At 41.9% G+C, this 21,108-nt stretch overlaps 5 protein-coding genes and 1 pseudogene across 5 annotated transcripts; 4 read left to right on the top strand and 2 right to left on the bottom strand.

Moving 5' to 3' along the window:
- Positions 1–1,714: 1,714 nt before the first annotated feature.
- Positions 1,715–4,780, top strand: pdca (phosducin a). The gene is made up of 5 exons (XM_085804852.1): positions 1,715–1,815; positions 2,001–2,137; positions 2,311–2,530; positions 3,031–3,143; positions 4,479–4,780. The coding sequence occupies exons 1-5, from the start codon at positions 1,773–1,775 to the stop codon at positions 4,668–4,670; spliced, it is 705 nt and encodes a 234-aa protein (XP_085660978.1). The 5' UTR covers positions 1,715–1,772; the 3' UTR covers positions 4,671–4,780.
- A 4,931-nt stretch (positions 4,781–9,711) lies between these two features.
- LOC146970605 (histone H4) lies at positions 9,712–10,084 on the top strand. The gene has a single exon (XM_085803684.1). It carries the CDS (start codon positions 9,728–9,730, stop codon positions 10,037–10,039), a length of 312 nt encoding a protein of 103 aa, XP_085659810.1. The 5' UTR covers positions 9,712–9,727; the 3' UTR covers positions 10,040–10,084.
- A 2,192-nt stretch (positions 10,085–12,276) lies between these two features.
- Positions 12,277–12,729, top strand: LOC146970604 (histone H2B 1/2). Its single transcript, XM_085803683.1, has one exon. The coding sequence runs from the start codon at positions 12,307–12,309 to the stop codon at positions 12,679–12,681; it is 375 nt and encodes a 124-aa protein (XP_085659809.1). The 5' UTR covers positions 12,277–12,306; the 3' UTR covers positions 12,682–12,729.
- A 3,492-nt stretch (positions 12,730–16,221) lies between these two features.
- Positions 16,222–16,702, bottom strand: LOC146970603 (histone H3). The gene has a single exon (XM_085803682.1). The coding sequence runs from the start codon at positions 16,672–16,674 to the stop codon at positions 16,264–16,266; it is 411 nt and encodes a 136-aa protein (XP_085659808.1). The 5' UTR covers positions 16,675–16,702; the 3' UTR covers positions 16,222–16,263.
- Positions 16,703–16,975: 273 nt separating this feature from the next.
- On the top strand, positions 16,976–17,419 carry LOC146970602 (histone H2A-like). Its single transcript, XM_085803681.1, has one exon. It carries the CDS (start codon positions 17,016–17,018, stop codon positions 17,397–17,399), a length of 384 nt encoding a protein of 127 aa, XP_085659807.1. The 5' UTR covers positions 16,976–17,015; the 3' UTR covers positions 17,400–17,419.
- Positions 17,420–19,709: 2,290 nt separating this feature from the next.
- LOC146970601 (histone H1 pseudogene) lies at positions 19,710–20,378 on the bottom strand (annotated as a pseudogene).
- Between the last annotated feature and the right edge of the window lie 730 nt (positions 20,379–21,108).

Here is a 21,108-nt window from a genome sequence, read left to right as displayed (position 1 = left end):
TACGCCGTGAAGGTCCAGACTGACAGAAGACAACAGAGGTTGGACGAAACAAACAAGCTCTAGGAAACTAACTGTCCACAAAGCTTCGCTGAAGACACAGGCGACAGTTCTCTGACTGTTTTAGGTAGGTGATATCTGTGCAGTTTGTCTTGTGTCATCTGTGTCTTTGTTGCTGCTGTTTTGTCTTCACTCACAGATCAGTTCTGCAGCTACTTTTGTAGTTTATCCACAGTTAAATACTTAAAAACTTCTGCAAGATGCTCACTTTAATAAATCTATAACTACGTTAAAAAGTTGTAAACACATTTGCACAGAATGGCATTAATATAATTACTGTTGCAATACAATGTGACAGTCTTGATGTGAGTATATATATATATATATATATATATATATATATATATATACTGCAATTTCTTCCAATAGTATCATAGACTAAACAGACACACAAACATGATTATTGCTTTAGTTAAATCATTTGTTAATATGCACATATCAGTCAATGCATTTGCTTGTTCTATTTAATTACACTTTTCAGTCATGTATTGGCATGTGTAAAACTGTTGCACTAGGGCTTAAGTCCACTTTCTGAACTGCAGTTGAATTAATTAAACCCATCAATGCAACACATATATCACTTTGATGACATGTAGGAATTAGCTGTGGCTGACGTGTGTTAAGACAGTTCAAGCTGTATCAGCATAGCAGCTTTCAATATGGCCTCCATCTGTGTAGGCAGAAGTGGTTTGCTCCGACTGTGTTCATTCATTTACTCTGTATCTAACTGTTCTGTTGTGATGCTGCTGGTTTATTGTATGATTTCACCAAACTTTGACAAAAAAGATATCACTTGTGTAAAGGAATCTCATTTGGATTATTTAACAACACAAAACAAAATCTATTTAATCAGTGATCAGTGAAAAATGAAATTAGACAGTAAAAATTGTCTCCTCGAGTCGAGTTAAAATTACAGGATCACAACAAAAGAAGGTTTTACAAAGTGGTAAACAGAATGACACATCACACACATGCACACACTGTAGCTATACACTAAGATGTCCTAGGCATGTGTGCACGTCACACTCTTAGTAATCACCACATAATCTGATAAGTAAACTTCAGCCTGGCTCACAGTAAGTGGCTGTGACAGATTTCTGTCCAGCTGCAGGGAGTACATGCATACGGTACACACATTAAATTTAGCACGTTCGGATGTGTCACTAATTAATGTGACTGTTAACACTCAGATAGCTGAGGCAGAAACATACTTCTTTCTTTCTTTCTTTCTTTCTTTCTTTCTTTCTTTCTTTCTTTCTTTCTTTCTTTCTTTCTTTCTTTCTTTCTTTCTTTCTTTCTTTCTTTCTTTCTTTCCTAAAACTGCATTTCTCTCAGCCCTAAGACATTGCATGTGTGCAAGTGCATTTTGTATTTTGGTGGTTATTTTTTATGTTGAATTTATGTTGAACATTATCAACATCTAGCAGATCAGGCAGGGGTTCGTCTCTGTCTTTTAAAGCTCAACTTTTATCTCCCAAACCTGTATGAAGCTAACCCGATAGATGTATCATGCAGCTGAGATGAAAGATCATATAGAATGAAATGCACACTAATAGGACTGCTGCTATCTAGTATAAAATAAAACCAGACGACTCTCAGATACTGTCAGCACACACTTTAGTCATAGGCATTGACAATTGGATAGTCCCACTGCTTCATGTGCCTGCTCAGGTCATTCAGTGAGTGTGTTTTGTGTATTTCAGGCTACTAGCAGGATGTCTGTCCAGGAAGAAGAGGACTTACCTGCCAATCACACAGGTCAGACATATTTCTTACGGTCTAGCCTTACTAAGAATGTTATAACTTCTCTATCCTCAACCATTTTGGCTCAGAACTGGTGGATGTTGTGTCCATGTGTATTGTTGGATTGATGCATTTGGTGGCCTTACTAACTTGTGTTAGTGCCTGTGTCTTTATGAAGTCATACTTGTGTGTGCACACAGGCCCTAAAGGTGTGATCAATGACTGGCGAAGGTTCAAGTTGGACAGTGTGGATCAGTCTAGCCCCCAAAACAAGAGGCAGCTGCTGAGACAGATGTCCAGCCCTCGAGACGATGACAAGGAGAGACTCAACAGAAAGGTGGATGGAAACATCTCAACACACAACATTCAAATATCCTTAGATTGAGTGATGCCAAACAAGAACATAAACATACTGCAGTGCACACACGACAGCAGCTTCTGTGTCTTTGGTCAAATACATTGCTCAGCAACAAACAGGCAAACTAAGCTAAGATGTCTCCTTACCTCCAGATGAGTGTTCAGGAGTACGAGCTGATCCAGGATGAGGATGAGCGTTGCCTGAAACGCTACAGGAAACAGTGTATGCAGGAAATGCATGAGCGCCTGAGCTTCGGCCCTCGGTTTGACACCGTCCATGAGCTGGAGAGCGGAGACGCCTTCCTGGAGGTCATAGAGAAGGAACATCGGATGACTCCGGTGGTGGTCCACGTCTACATGCACAATGTCAAAGGTTAGGTTGTGTGTGCAAATGTCTAAACAAAAAACAATATTACGAAAACAGTATAGTCTCATCGTCACCAATCAACACTCATATACTACTACATATATTCATGTGTACTAATGGGCTGGTTCACCAAAATGCTGTTTTGTGTGATTGGGCAAGATACACAACAGGTGATGATAATAATAATAATAATAATAATAATAATAATAATAATAATAATAACAACTTTATTTATATAGCACCTTTAAAAACACAAGTTTACAAAGTGCTTCACAAAACAATATAGAAGAGACAAGTCTCGAATGCCATAAAACTATAAGAAGTGGACCGCCCAAGCGATACAGCAACACATTTAAGAACCCAACAACAAATTGAGACCAGGTAGCTCTATTTCATTAGAGTGTGTGCTAATGTGTCATTTATTAAACATATTTATACTTGTTTATCTATTATAATTCAATATAACCGTTCATTAATATGTGCATGTATCCTTTGTGTGTTGTCAGGCTGTGAGCAGCTGAACTCATGTCTGGACTGTCTGGCCTCAGAATACTCCAGTGTCAAGTTCTGTCGTATTGACGCTGTGGCAACAGGTGCTTCTGAGCGCTTCTCCGCTGAGGTAAAGATACTGTAAAAACCAGCACAAATGAAAAATGGTAAAAGTCATGTCATTATAATTACATGTAGTCCAGACCAGGAATTAATACACTCACAATATTTTACCATGGTTGACTGAGCTGTAGTGGAGAGCAAAAATACTGCAGTATGGTAGAAAAACGGCTGTATTCATAAAGGGGATGTATTAAGGAATCACGTTTGGAAGGTTCTTTAACAGATATTTGGGTGTTTGTCTTGCCTTCTGGCCCCAAAATGTGAGAATTGACAAAATAATCTGTAATTTTCAGGCTCCCGAGGTTGAAATCCATGTGGTTTTATGAGCTGTTCCCTCAGATGTCTTCCAGTGATGTAACTAGGTTTCGAATTAGCATAACCCCACCCCTACCTGGTACCAGTAGAAGGGGCGGAGCAAGCTGTGGCTGATTTGCATTTAAAGGGACAGACACTGAAACCAGCCGTTCTGAACTTCTGTTTTGAGAGGATGAAAAGAGCTGTGATGTTTGATCCTTGGGGTATTTTGACCAAAGCATGTCACAGACACCTGGGAACTATTTTAATTTGTGGAAAGGGGGCATAATATGTCTCCTTTAAAATGCAGTCGATTTACCATCCGAATAACAGCAGTATTATTTCCGTATCAGTATCAGCGGCAGTAGATGAATGAAGAACTGGGGTTAAGAGAGGTTAAAGAGGCCACAGAGCACAAGTGTAAACATACATGCTGTATGGCATCAACAATGTGCGGTAGAGCCAAAGAAACAGAACTGAGAGCCCAATCTCCAACTCCTGCATGAATTCTACAGTGATGAGGACCAGTGGAAATCAGACTGATTCTGTTCAGTCTTAATGGGAGCTTATTGTCCTGTGCTGTGTTGAATTATATTTTATCAATTGATATGTGTTTCTATTATTTTTTCCACCAAAACAATGAGTGAAGTGTGAGTGCTGCATCAATAACAGAAACACCTCTTCTACTCATCATTGTGGTAGAACAGAGAGCCTGACAAGTGTTGTAACATTCAGCTATAAATGACTAAATACTTTTTAATAATTTAATTATTGTTATGTAACTACCACATTTGGATGTAGCCTACTGTGGGTTACTCTATTTTTTCATTATAATTGGATGACCATGGACTCGTCTGACAGCTTTCACAGACAAAACATACACAATTGGCCAAATGTACAGTTTAGAGCCACACCCTTGAGTTAAGAGGCCATATTAAATTCTTTGGTTGGTAGATGTAATACTGTGGGAGAAACTGGAATAGCATGAATATCATTGTTAAATGATCAACCTCCAAATGAATGTGTCTTGCTGTTCATCTGTTTCCAGGTTCTCCCTGCCCTGCTGGTGTACAAGGCAGGTGAGCTGCTGGGAAACTTCCTGTCTGTTACCAAACGCCTCAGTGAAGACTTCTTCGCAACCGACGTGGAGTCGTTCCTCAACGAATACGGTCTATTACCTGAGAAGGACTTTGCAGCGTGTGCTGCTGATGACGAGGAGGAGGGAGGGGATGTGGAATAGAGGGAGAAGGAAAGAGAAAGGGATGATAAGTGAGAGAAAGGGGGAGAAGAGGAAGTGAAGAGCAATGAATACATGCAGAGAAAGAGGAGACGGGCTTGGGGAAGAGGTGGAGAAAGAGGGAAAGACAGAGGTATATTGTTTGAATCAGGATACACACACAAAGCCAAGAAAACATGAAGATTGCAAACACACACAGGAGTAAACATAAACATCCACCAGCACAAACTGACAATGTAGAAGCAGTTAGATGTAAATCACTCAGTGATTTGAACTAGATCTCCAATTAAAGATGACTTTACCAAAGTGTTTTCTGTCTGTGTCTATCTGTCTTAGGACTGAGTAATTTATTTAAAGGGATAGTTCAACATTTTTGGCAAATTGGCCTATTGCCATAATCCCTATCAGTGGGTTTGTTACCTTTAACGGTGGAGCCGAGCCGCAAACTGCTCAGAGCTATACTTGTGACACCACGCTATGAGATAATAATGGAACATTAACGACACAGAGTTGTTTTCGGGGCAAATGCAGGACAGGAATGCGCATCAGCTGTTTTGCATGAATTTACCTAAAAAACAACTCGTTCCGTTATTATCTCATAGTGTGGTGAATGTGCAGGTCACAACTTGTCCGACAGAGCGTTTTGGAGTTATTGGATTGTGTATTTGATGAGTTTGATGAGGGAAACCAAGAAATCCCATTAGCCTCCGTAGCGTAGCTCTGAGCAACTCGTGGCTCTATTCGCCGTTCTAAAAATAGCTTGTACCGACAAATAAAGGTAATAGACCTACTGCTATGACTACAGGGATTATGGCAATGGGCCAATTTGCCAAAATGTTGAACTATCCCTTTAAATAATATTGTGGCTAATATGATCATGTACATCATTACGCCTGACTCCTAGACTCCCCGTAGGCTACATGATGTATGAAATATCTGAACCTCTCCACATTGTATCTGCTTGAGTTATTCCTTTATCATAAGTCTTGAGAATTCCTCCTTTTTAATTGGTTTGGACTGGAGTAGCCTACTAATGGTTGCCTAAGGCAGAGGGACCGTGAGAGAATTTCCTGTCTAGATTGATTGAGAGAAATTTTAAGTAAGATGGCTGCCTGATGGGTTTTCGCTCTCACACTCCATAAATTTGTTACAAAGCACGAGCTAAGCTGTAGCATAAGAGGAACTGTTATTTTCATTATGGTAATGAATAAGTATGTTATCTTTTTATTTTTTGAGACTCCACGAGCCTCGAAGGGGGGAAATATGAAGTATCTGAACCGTGTGAACCGTCTTCTGAACCCCCTGAACTATCTTGTCTTCTTTGTGTGGGATATCATTTTTCGGTTTCCATTTCCTGCATGTTTGTTTTGGTGAAATTAGGCTATAATGTTTTCCCGTACCCTAAAGGTTAAAAAGGTCAGATGATATGGAGCATCTGGACAGAGGCTCCTCTCTGCCAGGAGAAGGTATGGTTTTGGAGATCAGCCAACATATCTTGGCTAAGTGGTTTGGGCTGAGACAGGAGGGAATCTCATATTGGCACCAGAGATTTTCTCAGATTCTGCATCAGTGGTGATCACTTCTTTTAATCAACACATCAATATACAACATGTATTGATGTAATCATAAAGGAAGAAGGAAACTCTGGGAATTAAGGCAACATTTTCACTGATGAACCTCCACCCACTCCTGTATCAGTCTACTCTGCACCGGTCCACAGATCACATCTGAGCATACCATAACTCATTTTTTAAACAGAAATTTGTCCCAATAGGCTACTGCTCAATGCACATATTTTTGTAGGATGTCTAAACCATCTCAGTTCCATCAATAAACGCAATGGAGGCTCCCCGGCTTGTTCTGCGCATAGAGGCTGATCGCTTGGAGGAGGTGTTTGTGGTTGCAGATGGCATCATCATCTTCACACAGGCGAAAACCATCTTAGATGCAACTATTGTCCTGGGGGTGTGTTATGTGACTCAATGGACTACCCAAGGATGTAGGGGAGACCGGGGTTGGTTGGCACACTTTTCACTCTTTGCCATAGCACTCTGGCATCATTTATGTGAGAATATTCAAACCAGCATTAAATGAAAGGTTAAGGTGTCAGCTTTAACTAAACACATTTCAATGTCCACAGTTATATTCTAAAATCAATTTATTTATGAATAAAATCATACTGCGCACTTGTGCCAACCAGCCCCGACACGGGGTTGGTTGGCACACTTCATGGGGTTGGTTGGCACAATGTAAAAATGAATGGATGAAGCAATCAATATAATAATAAATTGGAAATTTAATTATAATATATTCAAATTTAAGAAGATAGCATGTATATGCATGCATATATTTGCATGTATAACACTAAAACAGGGCATTTAAGGCGACGAACAAGATAACACGTACACAGAACATCAAACAGTAAATGATTTGAGCTTTTTTTTTTTTAAAGAGAAAATATTCAATGAACATAGAATTTATTCTTAAATATAGCATATCACCTCTTTGTATTTTTATTTATTTCCATCTCACCGTGTTTTAGATTTGCTGTGTGGGGTGGATGCAGATTATTTACATTAAGGCCTATATAGAATCACTGGAATTACAGTATTGGCATATGTAGGCTTTGTGGCCCATTTCACTGCATAAGTCATGTGCCCATTTCTTGCACTCAGTGCACTGAATTGTATAAAATTATGTTTAATCACATTTAATATATGTATACTGCATATCGGGGTTGGTTTGTGTGTGCCAACCAACCCCGACATGAGTGTGCCAACCAACCCCGACCAAAACAAACCCACTTTTGTGAATATATGATGTTGCCCAGTTAACATCACTCATCAAAGACTTTCAAGTTTCATATCAAATTGAAGCTGACTCCTATCTCTACAAACTGGAAGTAACACATTTCCAATATCTTTATCCAAAGAAATTTTATAACACTTTAAGTGCGGGAGGCAATTTTTTACTTTTGGTACTATAAAACTGATATTTTGCCCTCAGCAAAAAAGTGAGTCATTTTCAGATGTTTTAACAAACTAGATAAGTGCAGCTCAAAAAGATGATCATTTTGATGTCACATTTGTGAGTCTGTGACCAACAGGAGGCCAGAAAACAGGGGTGTGCCAACCAACCCCTGTAGCCAACCAACCCCGGTCTCCCCTACTCGCAGGCACTGGGGTTCCTACAACACCTTATGTTTGGGGACCCATTCGTTGGCCCTAAATCAGCAAAATACAGGTAGGCCTAATTATGTACGCCATGTGTAAAAGCATCACATAATGGTATTATTACAACCTATTTTGCAATGCTCTCCATTTCAGATTCTTTTCAGAGACAATGGCCTGAGGACCTCTTAGATGACCTGCATGTGAATAGTTTTTTGTAAATAGTTTTTTGTTCCTGTGTTTTCATAAATGCATGTGAATGTGTTTTTTTTTTCATATCTATATTTTGTTGTTATATTGTATTACATATGTGATCTTTACTATACTTTGCTGTTTACTACACTTTCACTATTTTATAAAATGTAACATTGAATAAAAGTTCTGTATCATTACATTATATATTCCAGTGTTTCCCCTATAGGTTTTCAGTTTTTGGAAGGGGGTGGAAGGAGGAACACACACTCAAATGAATCATTGTTCTGTACTTATTTTCTTTCTTTTATGCTTCAGTCAATTTTTACAATATGATGGATCATTTGATACAATTTAACATAATTTGGTAGTGTCGCTGTCATCTGCATTGTTAAATGCTTGTTTGAACACATTTGGATAGTGTTTAAAATCTAAACACATTTTCCTGAATAAACGCGTGAAAGTGTTTTAAAAGTGTTACAGTGAATAAACACGTTCTTGAATCTAAACACTGTGACACGTTAAAAATGTGTTACGGATACGTGTTTAATAATGTATTCAGATCCTAAACATTTGGTTTTACAGTGTTGGAGGTTGTTGATGTCAGGGGGAGGTTAACAAAGATGGAAGGTTGGCAGTGGTACTTAGAGGTTGTGGGACACCGAGCTTCTTCTTGTACAAATCCAGATGTTTAATGAAATCTTGCAGTGATAATAATGTAGCTGTAGCTGACAACCCAGTCCACAACTGTGAATGGTACTTGAACATCAAGCTGAATCAAGTATGAAGTTTTATGCATCTGTCCAGTTGGGGCAAGGTTTGTCCTTGCTGGATTATTATGTGCACCTTAAAGAAGAAGTAAGCAGAATATTTGTGTTAATATAAGTCTTAAATAGTTCTATCTTCCAACGGCAATCACTTATATAGAGTGTTTGGTCTGAAACACGGGTCTGTCAGTCACTCTGCTCTGCTGTAAGCCGAGGAGAAAACTTTCCTTGTATCCTACAACCTTTATCCAATGAGGAGAGAGAACGACATAAAGGGGCAGTCCTCTCTGTGTGTGCAGCCAAGGGATGCGCGTGAATGTGGTGACGTAGGGAGTCGGGACGAGGGCGGGGACTGCTAACTCCATCAGCTGACAAGAAGTAAGCCAAAACCACCGGATCGCTTACTTTTGCTTTAAAGGAATATTTCACCAAAAATGAAATTCAGTCATTATTGACTCACACTCGTGCTGATGAATAGGCCTACTACACCCGCGTGAATGTGAGAGTTTAGGTTGTAAGCATGTCCTAAATTACATCGTTTTGAGTAAACTCTGGACTATTTTCCTTCAGGACACTTGGATTGCAGTGGACGAGCAGTAAGGAGGAATATTAGGCTACAAGGTTTTGTGTAGTTTTATGGACTTTTTGTGTTGGGCGCTTATAGGCTAAGGATTTCATTTGACTACAAACCCCCCTCCCGGGTCTCAGAACTTGCAGCACATGAGCTCTTTATTTATTTGTTTATTTTTCTTTCTTTCATTCTCTCTCTCTCTCTCTCCTGCCTTGGTTCACTCACGTCCTCCTTCCTCCAGAGTCCTGCTCCTCCCACCTCTTGCCGCTCACCAAGCTCCACCCACAACAATGGGTAGAAAAGGACAGACGCGCTGAGCTTGCAGCATTGAGTAGCCTAAACATCTACTGAACTGACAAAATGAGTGGTCGGGGAAAAGGAGGAAAGGGACTCGGTAAAGGAGGCGCCAAGCGTCACCGTAAAGTTCTCCGTGATAACATCCAGGGCATCACCAAGCCCGCCATCCGCCGTCTGGCTCGCCGCGGCGGAGTGAAGCGTATCTCCGGTCTGATCTACGAGGAGACCCGCGGTGTGTTGAAGGTCTTCCTGGAGAACGTCATCCGCGACGCCGTCACCTACACCGAGCACGCCAAGAGGAAGACCGTCACCGCCATGGACGTGGTGTACGCTCTCAAGAGGCAGGGCCGCACTCTGTACGGCTTCGGAGGTTAAAGTCCTTACATCAACAACACAACAAAGGCTCTTTTGAGAGCCACACACTCACTGAGAGCTTCTTCCTTTTGCTATGATGTTTCTCTGACAATATCTGCCCACTAGGCTACTGTGATAAACAGGAAATGAAAGGAATTATACAAAAACAAAAATCTTGAAATCTAATCAACGCTATATCCATTGATATCTCTATGGGATTATCAGTAGTCTATTTGCTCTTTTGCTTTGACTAGATCACACAAGGCAGTTCAGACCGGCACTGGATGTAGGCTAGAACTTTAGTACTTGATAAACCAGAAGTCTGTAGCCATGATATCTTGTCCCAAAGTAGACTAATTCACTAGGCTATATTTCTGCTGTTTAAATCACATAACACATTGGCTGCGTAGCCTACATCTTGGTGATTAAGTAATTGAAGTATTTTCTACACTAGGCCTACATTTTTTTTTTTTTTTATTGTTGCCTTACTTTTTTTATGAATTGCATCTCGATTTCTATAACACCTGTGAACTGTGAGTCTGTTTTGGCTGTCTATAGCAAGACTGCACCTGCTGTTGTAACATGTTACGTCAAAATGTCATAAGAAAAAAGTAGGCTATGATGATGGACTATAGAGGGACTATATAAGCTTTTGCTTCTCCCGCTTTTTCGGCCATATTGTATTATTTAAACTAAGATGATGTGTGATGATGATTGATCTAACTGACATGCCCGAAATAAACAAATAAATAAATAAAACATAAGAACGTCATGTTCAAGAGAGCTCATCTGAACACAGGGCCGTTGCTAGGAACTCTGGGCCCCCTGAAAGAATACTAAAGTGGGCCCCTAACCCCTGACTTTTTCAGGGGACTCACTTTTTCTTAGACTATGTATGTATTATAATTTTTTATTTAGCCTACTTTATTTTGGTGCTAATGCAGCATTACTATGAATATTAGTCAGGGTCTTATGCAGAATAATTCAGTCATACAAAGATTAGACTACTGGGGTTTTTTGTGGGCCCTACTGGGCCCCTAGAATTATCATCACCTTTATCCCCTATACAACGGCCCTGTCTGAACACGGGTGTCACTCTGGTGTTAACTTAAATATTGCTTACATCAGTGACAATTTTCATGAAAAATGCATTTACTAGAGGCTATAGGATATAGAACCAAAATGTCAACCATGGTAAATGCTTTAATTTGTTTTTTATATTCTATTGAAGTGGGTCAAAACCAACTTTAGCACGAGCTTCAGATGAAATTGTGAGATAAATCAGAAAATGTATGTTAAGAGGAGTCAGGTTTGTTCCAGTAACATCAGCGACTCCATGGGAACCATACTTTTTTAAACATTTTTACAATATTTTAAAATACGTTTTTGACCTTGAGTGCAGCACCAACCTTTATCTATCATGATGGGGCCAACACATCTTTGAGGCTTAAAATGTTTAATGAATGTTTAATAAACAAATGTTTAATTGATAACTTGAGATGGTGTAATTGTTCAAGGAACATAAGATTTTATTAAACTATGAATAAATTGTATCAATAACGAGTAAAAGTTGAGTAAAGTCAAAGGACAGAGAGAAGTGAATGAATGATCAGTGTCCTACATCCAGACTAGCAGGACCGTTGTGTAGGGGAGAGGGGAGCATACATCAGTCCGACTGCCCATAAGTCCGACGGCTCTTTCTCCAACTACCCATTCTACAGTGTTATGGTTAGGTTTAGGGTAAGGTTAAGGGTTAGGGCTACTTAAGTTGGAGAAATGGGAGTTCGGACTAATGGACGCAAAAATAAATAAATGTATGGTCGGAGAAATGGGTAGTCGGACGGACGTCATGCGCCCTAGGGGAGAAAGGTGATGATAATTCTAGGGGCCCAGCACCCAGTAGGGCCCACAAAAAACCCCAGTAGTCTAATCTTTGTATGACTGAATTATTCTGCATAAGACCCTGACGAATACTCATAGTAATTCTGCATTAGCATCAAAACAAAGTAGGCTAAATAAAAAAATATAATACATATGTAGGTAGTCTAAGAAAAAAAGTGGAAAAGTCAGGGGCCCACTTTAGTATTCTTTCAGGGCCCCCAGAATTCCTAGCAACGGCCCTGCACACTATTCAGTTGAGGCTCCGTGCTGCGCGGCAACTTCAAGAGGAGCAGCTGAACCAATCAGAGGAGGGGGACCACACAGTCGTATTTGCATACAGCCTTGTATAAGTAGAGCGGCTCCCACCACGCCACACTTCACTCATCTGATTCTGTCTAGTAAACAGGATGCCTGAACCAGCAAAGTCCGCGCCCAAGAAGGGCTCCAAGAAAGCCGTCACCAAGACCGCCGGTAAGGGCGGCAAGAAGAGGAGAAAGACCAGGAAGGAGAGCTACGCCATCTACGTGTACAAGGTGCTCAAGCAGGTCCACCCCGACACGGGTATCTCCTCCAAAGCCATGAGCATCATGAACTCGTTCGTCAGCGACATCTTCGAGCGCATCGCCGCCGAGGCCTCTCGTCTGGCTCACTACAACAAGCGCTCCACCATCACCTCCAGGGAGATCCAGACCGCCGTCAGGCTGCTGCTGCCCGGGGAGCTGGCCAAGCACGCCGTGTCCGAGGGCACCAAGGCCGTCACCAAGTACACCAGCTCCAAGTAAACAGCTTAGCTGCTGCTCTACAACACAAAGGCTCTTTTCAGAGCCACACACCCCGACTGCAGAGCTAACTCCTCATTTACTCACTGAAACAACACATGAGTAGAGATGTTCACTAATTTGTTTTATTTAGTTAAAGTCAGGACATTCAGTCATGTTGACCAGGAAATTACCATGAAGGCAAAGAAAGGGGTAAAAATGAAGAAACGATTATGGTGCATATAAACACTGCAGTGTTCACTTGTACAGTTCAGGTGGATATCAAACTCCTCATTTACACACTGATACTGGAGAAACATGTCTGTTAGTTTCTGTTGTATTTAATGACAGCCTAAGGTCAGTTTTATTTCCTCTATGTAAATTGTTATTGCAATGGCCAATTAGTTCTTTATCTTTCTGTGGTATATCTTCTGAGATGAGTCCATATGTACCAGAGTTGTAGTTGATAGTTATTGTAAGACCAAGGGATTCAACAGCTTTACACACTTCCTGTGTTCTGTGACATTCCAAAAGAGGTTGAGTCTGTGTCTCATTGCAATTCACTAGACACTTTAAGATACAACAGCTCTCACAGGAAGTTGGCCCATTAACCACGGACAGCTCTCATGCTCTCTTATTGATGTTTACTTAATTACTAAAGGATATTCTCAAGTGTTTATAATTAATAGTGCCTCCATATTTATAATCATTTATTTTACTATTATATTACAGTTTTTCTCAATCGCTTTGGTGCTTTTCTCACATCATTATTAACATCCTCAGTGTCATGCCATGTCTCCCTAGTGTCAGTAGTAAGAGTGTGTGTGCAGTATGGAGTGTGGGAGGGGGGGGGGTTACTTGTAATTGTTTTTTCTGTTTATATTTTTCTATGTGTGTAAAGCACTTTGTTGCATTTCCATGTATGAAAGGTGCTCTATAAATAAAGATTGATTGATCGATTGATTGATTTGCACAACAGTTAGTGCATTTCTCAGAACAATTATTGCAAACTGCAAAACCTAGTGGATAACCTGCAAAAGCGTGTCACTTGCTCAAAATGGATAGTTCATCCCTCAAAAGCCAGTATTCATGTCAATGAAACTGTCAGTGTCATCAAAATGAGAAGTCCTGACACCATTGTTTATGGACAAGATAGTCAAATGGCTTTGCCATGTTTTCATTCATGATTTCATTATTCTTTAAGTGTTTTCTAATGCAGAAAAGTCAGGTCTTTGTGATACTACCTGAAAATGCTCAAGGCAGCAATACACTACTTATACGGCAATGTGAAAACTACAATAAAGTTACACATTACTGTATTTAGTTACTGTAAGTAACTGATACTGACTATGTATGTTTTACATTTTTACTGCATATGCTCTTTGTAATTCTTTGTCATCGTTGCTTTGTCTCTCAACCTTATGTTATTGTTTGCAATCACCATTGCACAAATGTACAAAGGGAATGTACACTGCATCAACCCATATTACTGTAGTGTACAATACTGTAAATATGGCATTTTCATTTCATTTTTCATTTTATTGTTTATTTGTGACGGGACTTTGCATATTAATGAACATTATAAAAAATGTAAATACACCAGATTTAGCTCAGGGCTAATTTCCATCTGTAGTCCCGCGGCACACATAACGACAATTATACAAAACATCAATAACAACATCATCAACAACATTTATAACATTTAGTATGGTACGAGTACCATATCACAATATCACAATACTATAACACAAATCACATTACAAATTTAAACCTTAGTTGCAGTGGAAAGAGCAGCTTGTAATAATAGGTTCGGGAGCTGTTAAGGACCATTAAAGTGCATCTGTTATAAAGTGCTATTATTGCTTACAAAAAGTGCCTCTATAATAAAGTGCTGGATTTTAAAGTGCCAGAGGTAAAGTGCCTACAGTTTTGGTAAGAAGAGAAAAGAAATATAAAAAAAAAACAGAAGAAACAAGTACACAAGGCACACACGCCCACACATACTCACACAAAAACGAGCATGCCCTTAATGTTGGCAGGCTTGGTTGTTGGTAAGCCATATTTTCAGCTGTTTTTTGAATGCTACATATGTTGATATTTCCCTTATGGCCAGAGGTAGCGTATTCCACATTGAGCAACCATGGACTGATAAAACCTTCTGTGCGAATGCTGTTCTCCTAAACTGAACCTCACAGTCACCTCTGGTGGTAGCTCTCGTTGTTGTTGCGCTATTTTTCTTTTTAATAAAATGGCCTAGTGGTGGAGGTGCCAGCCCATTTAATGACCTGTGAATGAGACAGGAACTTTTGAGTAGTTGGAAGTTCTCGAATGTCAAGAACTGATATTTTTTCAAAATTGGGCAGAGATGGAAAGACCGGGGCTTTTGATCAAACACCTTGATTGCTTTTTTATATAGCTGTTTAATAGGCTTGAGAGTGGTGACTCCAGCAAACATCCAGGTTGTGAAGCAATATTCAATATGTGACAGGATCAAGCAGTGTAGGTAGGCAGATCTTTACTGTAAGCAGGTTGCTGTAGCACACTACAATACAGTAAATCTGCACTGTAAAACTGTGAGTCTAAATGTAAAATGTAAAAAAGTTCTTGTCCTACTGTAGCTTACAGTACATGTAATGCCTGACACAATGACAGTAGTGCAATGCAGATTGTTATACATACCTGCTCTCCCTTAAATGTTTGAATAACTGAATTTACAGTGGTTCTCCCAATATTTAAAATTAGTTTGACAGATTTTGACAACTAGTTCAACAATTTTGTATGTAATGATGACTCAAGCAATGAAATGAGGACTATTAGTTATATGGGGAACGACTATTCAGCGTTCATAAGCATAGTTCATTTTGACTGACATGACATAAGCAAATGATAATGTTGTAAAACAGCAGAGAATTGTATGAAAGCAACTGATACATGTCCAAAAGCATTTGCAAATTGTTCAGAGGAAGGAGAAACTGGAGAAACTCTGTGGCGCTTAGATCCAAAAAAGAACAATCTATCTTTCAAAAATGTTGCACTATTTCTCTTTAGGCCAGTCAGTGTGCTCTTTGGCAAATTGTAACCTCTTCAGAAAATAACATTTTTTGGAGATCGCTAAACTAAAAGGCACAGATCTAGCTTTGTCCCTGCAGCCATACAGCTTAACAAGAACTAATGATTCCTTGACGATGGTTGTGGGGAGAATGATGGTGATGATAATATGAGTTCTACTTGTGCACTTTATGGGTAAACATTTTGTACACTTAATGCACTTTGTGAGGTAGCCTCTGCATTAAGCCTGAGGGGTCAATGTATAGAATGGTGATATTATAACTGATGAACTTTTTGTATTTTACTATATCTGTTTTTGTATTGTCTTCATTAATGACTCATTGCTGGTACAATGTATAAAAATTTTATACCTGGCTCTAAAGTTCTTAAAGAGCAAAAGAAAACATGGACAGCTTTGCCACATGCTGTATTATTGATATCAAAGTGAAAACGTAATTAAGTAGGCTATATAAAAGTGAAATGAAGGACTTTGCTGTTAGAGTAGAGGGAGGTGGCTCTGAAAAGAGCCGTTATTGAGGTGAGAGGAGCGGCAGCACTTTAAGCTCTCTCTCCGCGGATGCGGCGGGCCAGCTGGATGTCTTTGGGCATGATGGTGACTCTCTTGGCGTGGATGGCGCACAGGTTGGTGTCCTCGAAAAGACCCACCAGGTAAGCCTCGCTGGCCTCCTGCAGAGCCATGACGGCCGAGCTCTGGAAGCGCAGGTCGGTCTTGAAATCCTGAGCGATCTCTCGGACCAGGCGCTGGAAGGGCAGCTTGCGGATCAGCAGCTCGGTGGATTTCTGGTAGCGACGGATCTCCCTCAGAGCCACGGTGCCGGGCCTGTAACGGTGAGGCTTCTTGACGCCGCCGGTGGCCGGGGCGCTCTTACGGGCAGCCTTGGTGGCCAGCTGCTTCCTGGGGGCTTTGCCTCCGGTGGATTTACGAGCGGTCTGCTTGGTTCTTGCCATGATAGACTACGAGTTGTTCCTCTGAGTAAGAGAAAAGTTAAGTGACTCAACCCACGGCGCCTCGGCTCTTAAAGCGTGGGACCGGCTGAGACTCGGTGACGCTGCTCCGGGGCTCCGGGTCCTGATTGGTGGTCCTGGGCTCCTGGAGCTCGGCACCGCCCAGAGGATCGACCCTCCCCGCCTCCCCCGCCTGAGCGTCGGCTGCTCATTGGAGGACAGAGCGGCCTCTCATCTGATTGGTCCTTCACCGACTGTCCCGCGCTTTCCACGCTCATTTAAGCGAGGCTGTGTCTGTTTGCTCCACACTTTCTCTGACTGTCTGTCATACAGAGTACTGCAAAATGAGTGGACGTGGAAAAACCGGAGGCAAAGCCCGCGCTAAGGCCAAGACCCGCTCCTCCCGTGCCGGGCTCCAGTTCCCCGTGGGCCGTGTCCACAGGCTGCTGCGTAAAGGAAACTATGCTCAGCGTGTGGGAGCCGGCGCCCCCGTCTACCTGGCGGCTGTGCTCGAGTACCTGACCGCTGAGATCCTGGAGTTGGCTGGAAACGCTGCCCGCGACAACAAGAAGACCAGGATCATCCCCCGTCACCTGCAGCTGGCCGTCCGCAACGACGAGGAGCTCAACAAACTCCTGGGAGGAGTCACCATCGCTCAGGGCGGCGTGCTGCCCAACATCCAGGCGGTGCTGCTGCCCAAGAAGACCGAGAAGCCCGCCAAGAAGTAAAGCTGCTGCTCCTGCTGGACACGCAAACCACACAAAGGCTCTTTTAAGAGCCACACACTCACTGACAAAGAGCAGCTCCTGCACTCTCACCAACACAACACAAGTTTATTTCGGACATGTTAAGAATAAAACATAATACAGAAATGGACAGACATAACGAATAAAAACTTTGCAAAGACAATTATGAACAAAAAATAATTGAAAATAAAGATAATTTGATTTGAGTGGGAAGTAAAACTACAACCCACCCCTTATTCATAAATTATCTATCAAGCTATCTAGTCATTAGTCTATATAATAAATTAATTTATGAGTTTATTTAACTGGATTTATTCTAATATATTATATTTATATACATATAGCTAGATTTATTCTAACATGATTACTAATCTTCATCTCTCTATATAGTCATATAAAAACACACTCATACAAAGACAAACAAAGTAACAGGAACAGAGCAACAAATAAACTAAGTGGGTAAATAATACCCAAATAAATAATAATAAGCACCTTGTGGTTGTCAAACACTCACTTCTGTAGACTACATACTGAAAATAATTTCTTTGTATTTCTTTTTTAGCTGAATATTCAACACAAAAACTGAGTGAAAACTGTTACATAAGCATTGATACATTTTTCCTGTTTTCACTGAGTAGGTGAAGAGGTTCTGTAGTCAGTCAACATCAGTTGACCTGGATCACTTCCTCAGGCTGTTCACAATAATATAAGGACCTCCACTACCACCCAGAATGTAATTAAATGTTATTGCGCAGCGTTTCAGTCTTTTTGTCCTCTTTCAGAGAGACAACAATCTCAGACCCATCAGGCTGCACATGGAGAGAGAGCTCTGGGTGTGAGGACAAACTGGTAGCCAGGAAACAGCTTCTGCAGACTGAGGGTGACAAACAGATGCAAAACATCAGGAGGTCTCTCCATTGACTCTCTCTTTGCTCAATTTATGATAACACTTTATAAGTAGCCTACACACTATTAAGCATTAATAAATACTGAATTCTTCATTTATAATGGATGAATACTTATTAGTTTATGTGTAAAACAGTTGTAACCATACTAATGAGTATCTGTGTTATAAATGATGAATTCAGTATTTTCTGTCTTTTTTATGTAGATCACTGTGCAGCACCCTGGTAAACCTTTATGTGTTGAAAATGTGCTATATAAATAAAAGTGGATTGGATGAAATTCAGTATACTAATGCTTAATAGTGATGTGTCGGTCGCGAACGATCCGGCTCTAAGAGCCGGCTCTTTGAAGTGAACGACGGGAGCCGGCTCCTCATTGGGAGCCGTTTTAGTTTTTTTTTCTCCTCTGCTTGTCCTAGTGAAAGCCACAGATCGACGGGGGAAGGGGGTAAAAACGAAACTAATCAACCAGCGCGAGCCTGTGGCAGCACCTCTCTCTCTCTCTCTCTCTCTCTCCCCCTCTCTCTCTCTCTAGCTGGTGCGGGCACTCACGCAGGCACATGGACAGGTAGGGTAGTGACAGTAATAAACAAATGCGCTAAATCGCGCTAATGCGTTCAAATTGCTATCCTCCCCTGACAGTCTGACCGTCCGACGGAGGAGGGGGGGCATTTGGGCATTTAAATAAGCAGTAAGCAATTCAAAGGCAGAGTGTAGATTGTGCAAGGTGAAAATCTCATATGGAGCAGGCTCCACAAACACGCACATCTGTATGCAGGATGTACAGCATTGACAATTTTGATTGATTATTTTGATTTTCATCCATAAGTGCAAAAGAAAAGTTAGTCTGGAGCCCTGGACTTTGTTTTTTACTACTTTATCATTTATTTTTGTAACACTCTATTCAAGGTTGAGTGTGTTCAGTAAATAAAGGCATAAATGAAAATATTTGATATAATGTTTGTTTTTTTACATTAGTAATTAATTTTACACATAGTTTTGCATTATTTTGGTGATAAGCAACATAAAATCTGAAGAGCCACTTGGGAGCCGAAAGAGCCGGCTCTTTTTAGTGAGCCGAGCCGAAAGAACTGGCTCTCCAAAAAGAGCCGGAATTCCCATCACTAATGCTTAATACTGTGTACTTAGCCTACTCAATTTCCAAACTAAAAACGTCCTTGCAACTGTTCACCTGGGTAAAAAAAAGAGGCACTGTGTATCTGACAGACTCCATTGTCAACTGCACTGGCAGTATTTATGTCCCCTGTGCAGGAGGAACCCTTACTTTTTTGTATGTGAGCATAAGGCCCTAAATATTTCAGTGTGTGTGTGTGTGTGTGTTGGAGGAAGCAGCTCTCAGACTGTGTGTGTGGCTCTTAAAAGAGCCTTTGAGTAGCTATAGGATCAACATGTGTTGAGTGAGGACAGCTCACTTCTTCTTGGCTGCCGTCTTCTTGACTTTGGGCTTGGCGACCTTCTTGGCGGGGGATTTCTTGGCTGCGGGGGCCTTCTTGACCACCTTCTTCTTGGGGCTCTTGGGCTTCTTGGGGCTCTTGGCTGCCTTCTTGGCCGCTGCAGGTTTCTTGGCCTTCTTAGGGGACTTGGTGGCTGCTGGCTTCTTGGCCGCCGCAGTCTTGGTCTTCTTCTTGGCCGCGGCGGGTTTCTTGGCGGCTGCGGGCTTCTTGGCTTTGGGAGCGGCCTTCTTGGCCGCCGGCTTCTTGGTGGTCTTCTTGGTCTCTGCCTTCTTGGCCATCTTGAACGAGCCGGAGGCCCCGGTTCCCTTGAGCTGGACCAGAGTCCCCTTGGCCACCAGGCTCTTGATGGCGGTCTTGACGCGGACCTTGTTCTTGTCCACGTCGTAGCCTCCGGCGGCCAGAGCCTTCTTCAGGGCGGCCAGGGACACGCCGCTGCGCTCCTTGGACGCGGCCACGGCCTCGACCATCAGCTCCCCGAGGCTGGGCCCGACCTTCTTGGGTCTGGGGGCCGCCTTCTTCTTCTTGGCGGCGGCGGCTTTAGCCGGGGCGGCGGCGACTGGAGCTGGAGCTTCTTCTGCCATTGTTCCTCTCTGAGTCTGGACTGGAGCGGACTGATGCAGGACAGGCAGCAGGAGGCGGTACTTGAACACACCATGAGAACCGTGGAGACTCAGTCCAGCCCCGGCTCCAGCTGCAGCCGGGACACCGGGACTCAAACTTGTGTTTTCTCGTCCCGGATCAAAGCGTCACAAAACCCTGTGGGAGAGGAGCTGGAGGCTGGCGGTGGAAGAGCCGGGAGCGGACTGGGCTGTGTTCATGTTCGAGTCCCCAGGAGCCCTGCTGCTCTCTGCTTTGTATCTGTGGAGCCTCCAAACCTCCGCTGCTCACCGCGGTGCTCGCCGCTGCTCGGAGGCTTTTCTCGCTCATTTCTCTAAAACGCTACTAAATGCTCCGCACACGCAGCAAAAGCCCGTTTCCAGCTGCTCCAAATGTTTGTTGACACATCTAGAGTCAAAGCAGCCACCTGCTCATCAGCACTTTGTCACAAAGTGCACTAGTCTCCGAGCAGCAAACACACCGCAGTGATAAGGCTTCGTGTGTGTGGCTGCTCTGCTGGACAGCTCTCTGCTGGTAGAGACAGACTTGATGAGAAAACAAAGGAAAAATAAAGTCAAACATCATGTCACATTGTTGCATTAATGTTGTTTTTGTATTTTATATTTAGTTCTCAGTTACAAAGGAAACAAAACAACTAGGCTATAATGGCGAGGTTTAGGAGCGAGAAGCTAGGCTATTTCCTCGGTGAAGGCT

Source organism: Trachurus japonicus, chromosome 17 (genome assembly GCF_045865225.1).
Source record: "Trachurus japonicus isolate A0001 chromosome 17, Traja_1.0".
NCBI classification, from domain to species: Eukaryota; Metazoa; Chordata; class Actinopteri; order Carangiformes; family Carangidae; genus Trachurus; species Trachurus japonicus.
This window is presented reverse-complemented; position numbering and strand designations above follow the sequence as displayed.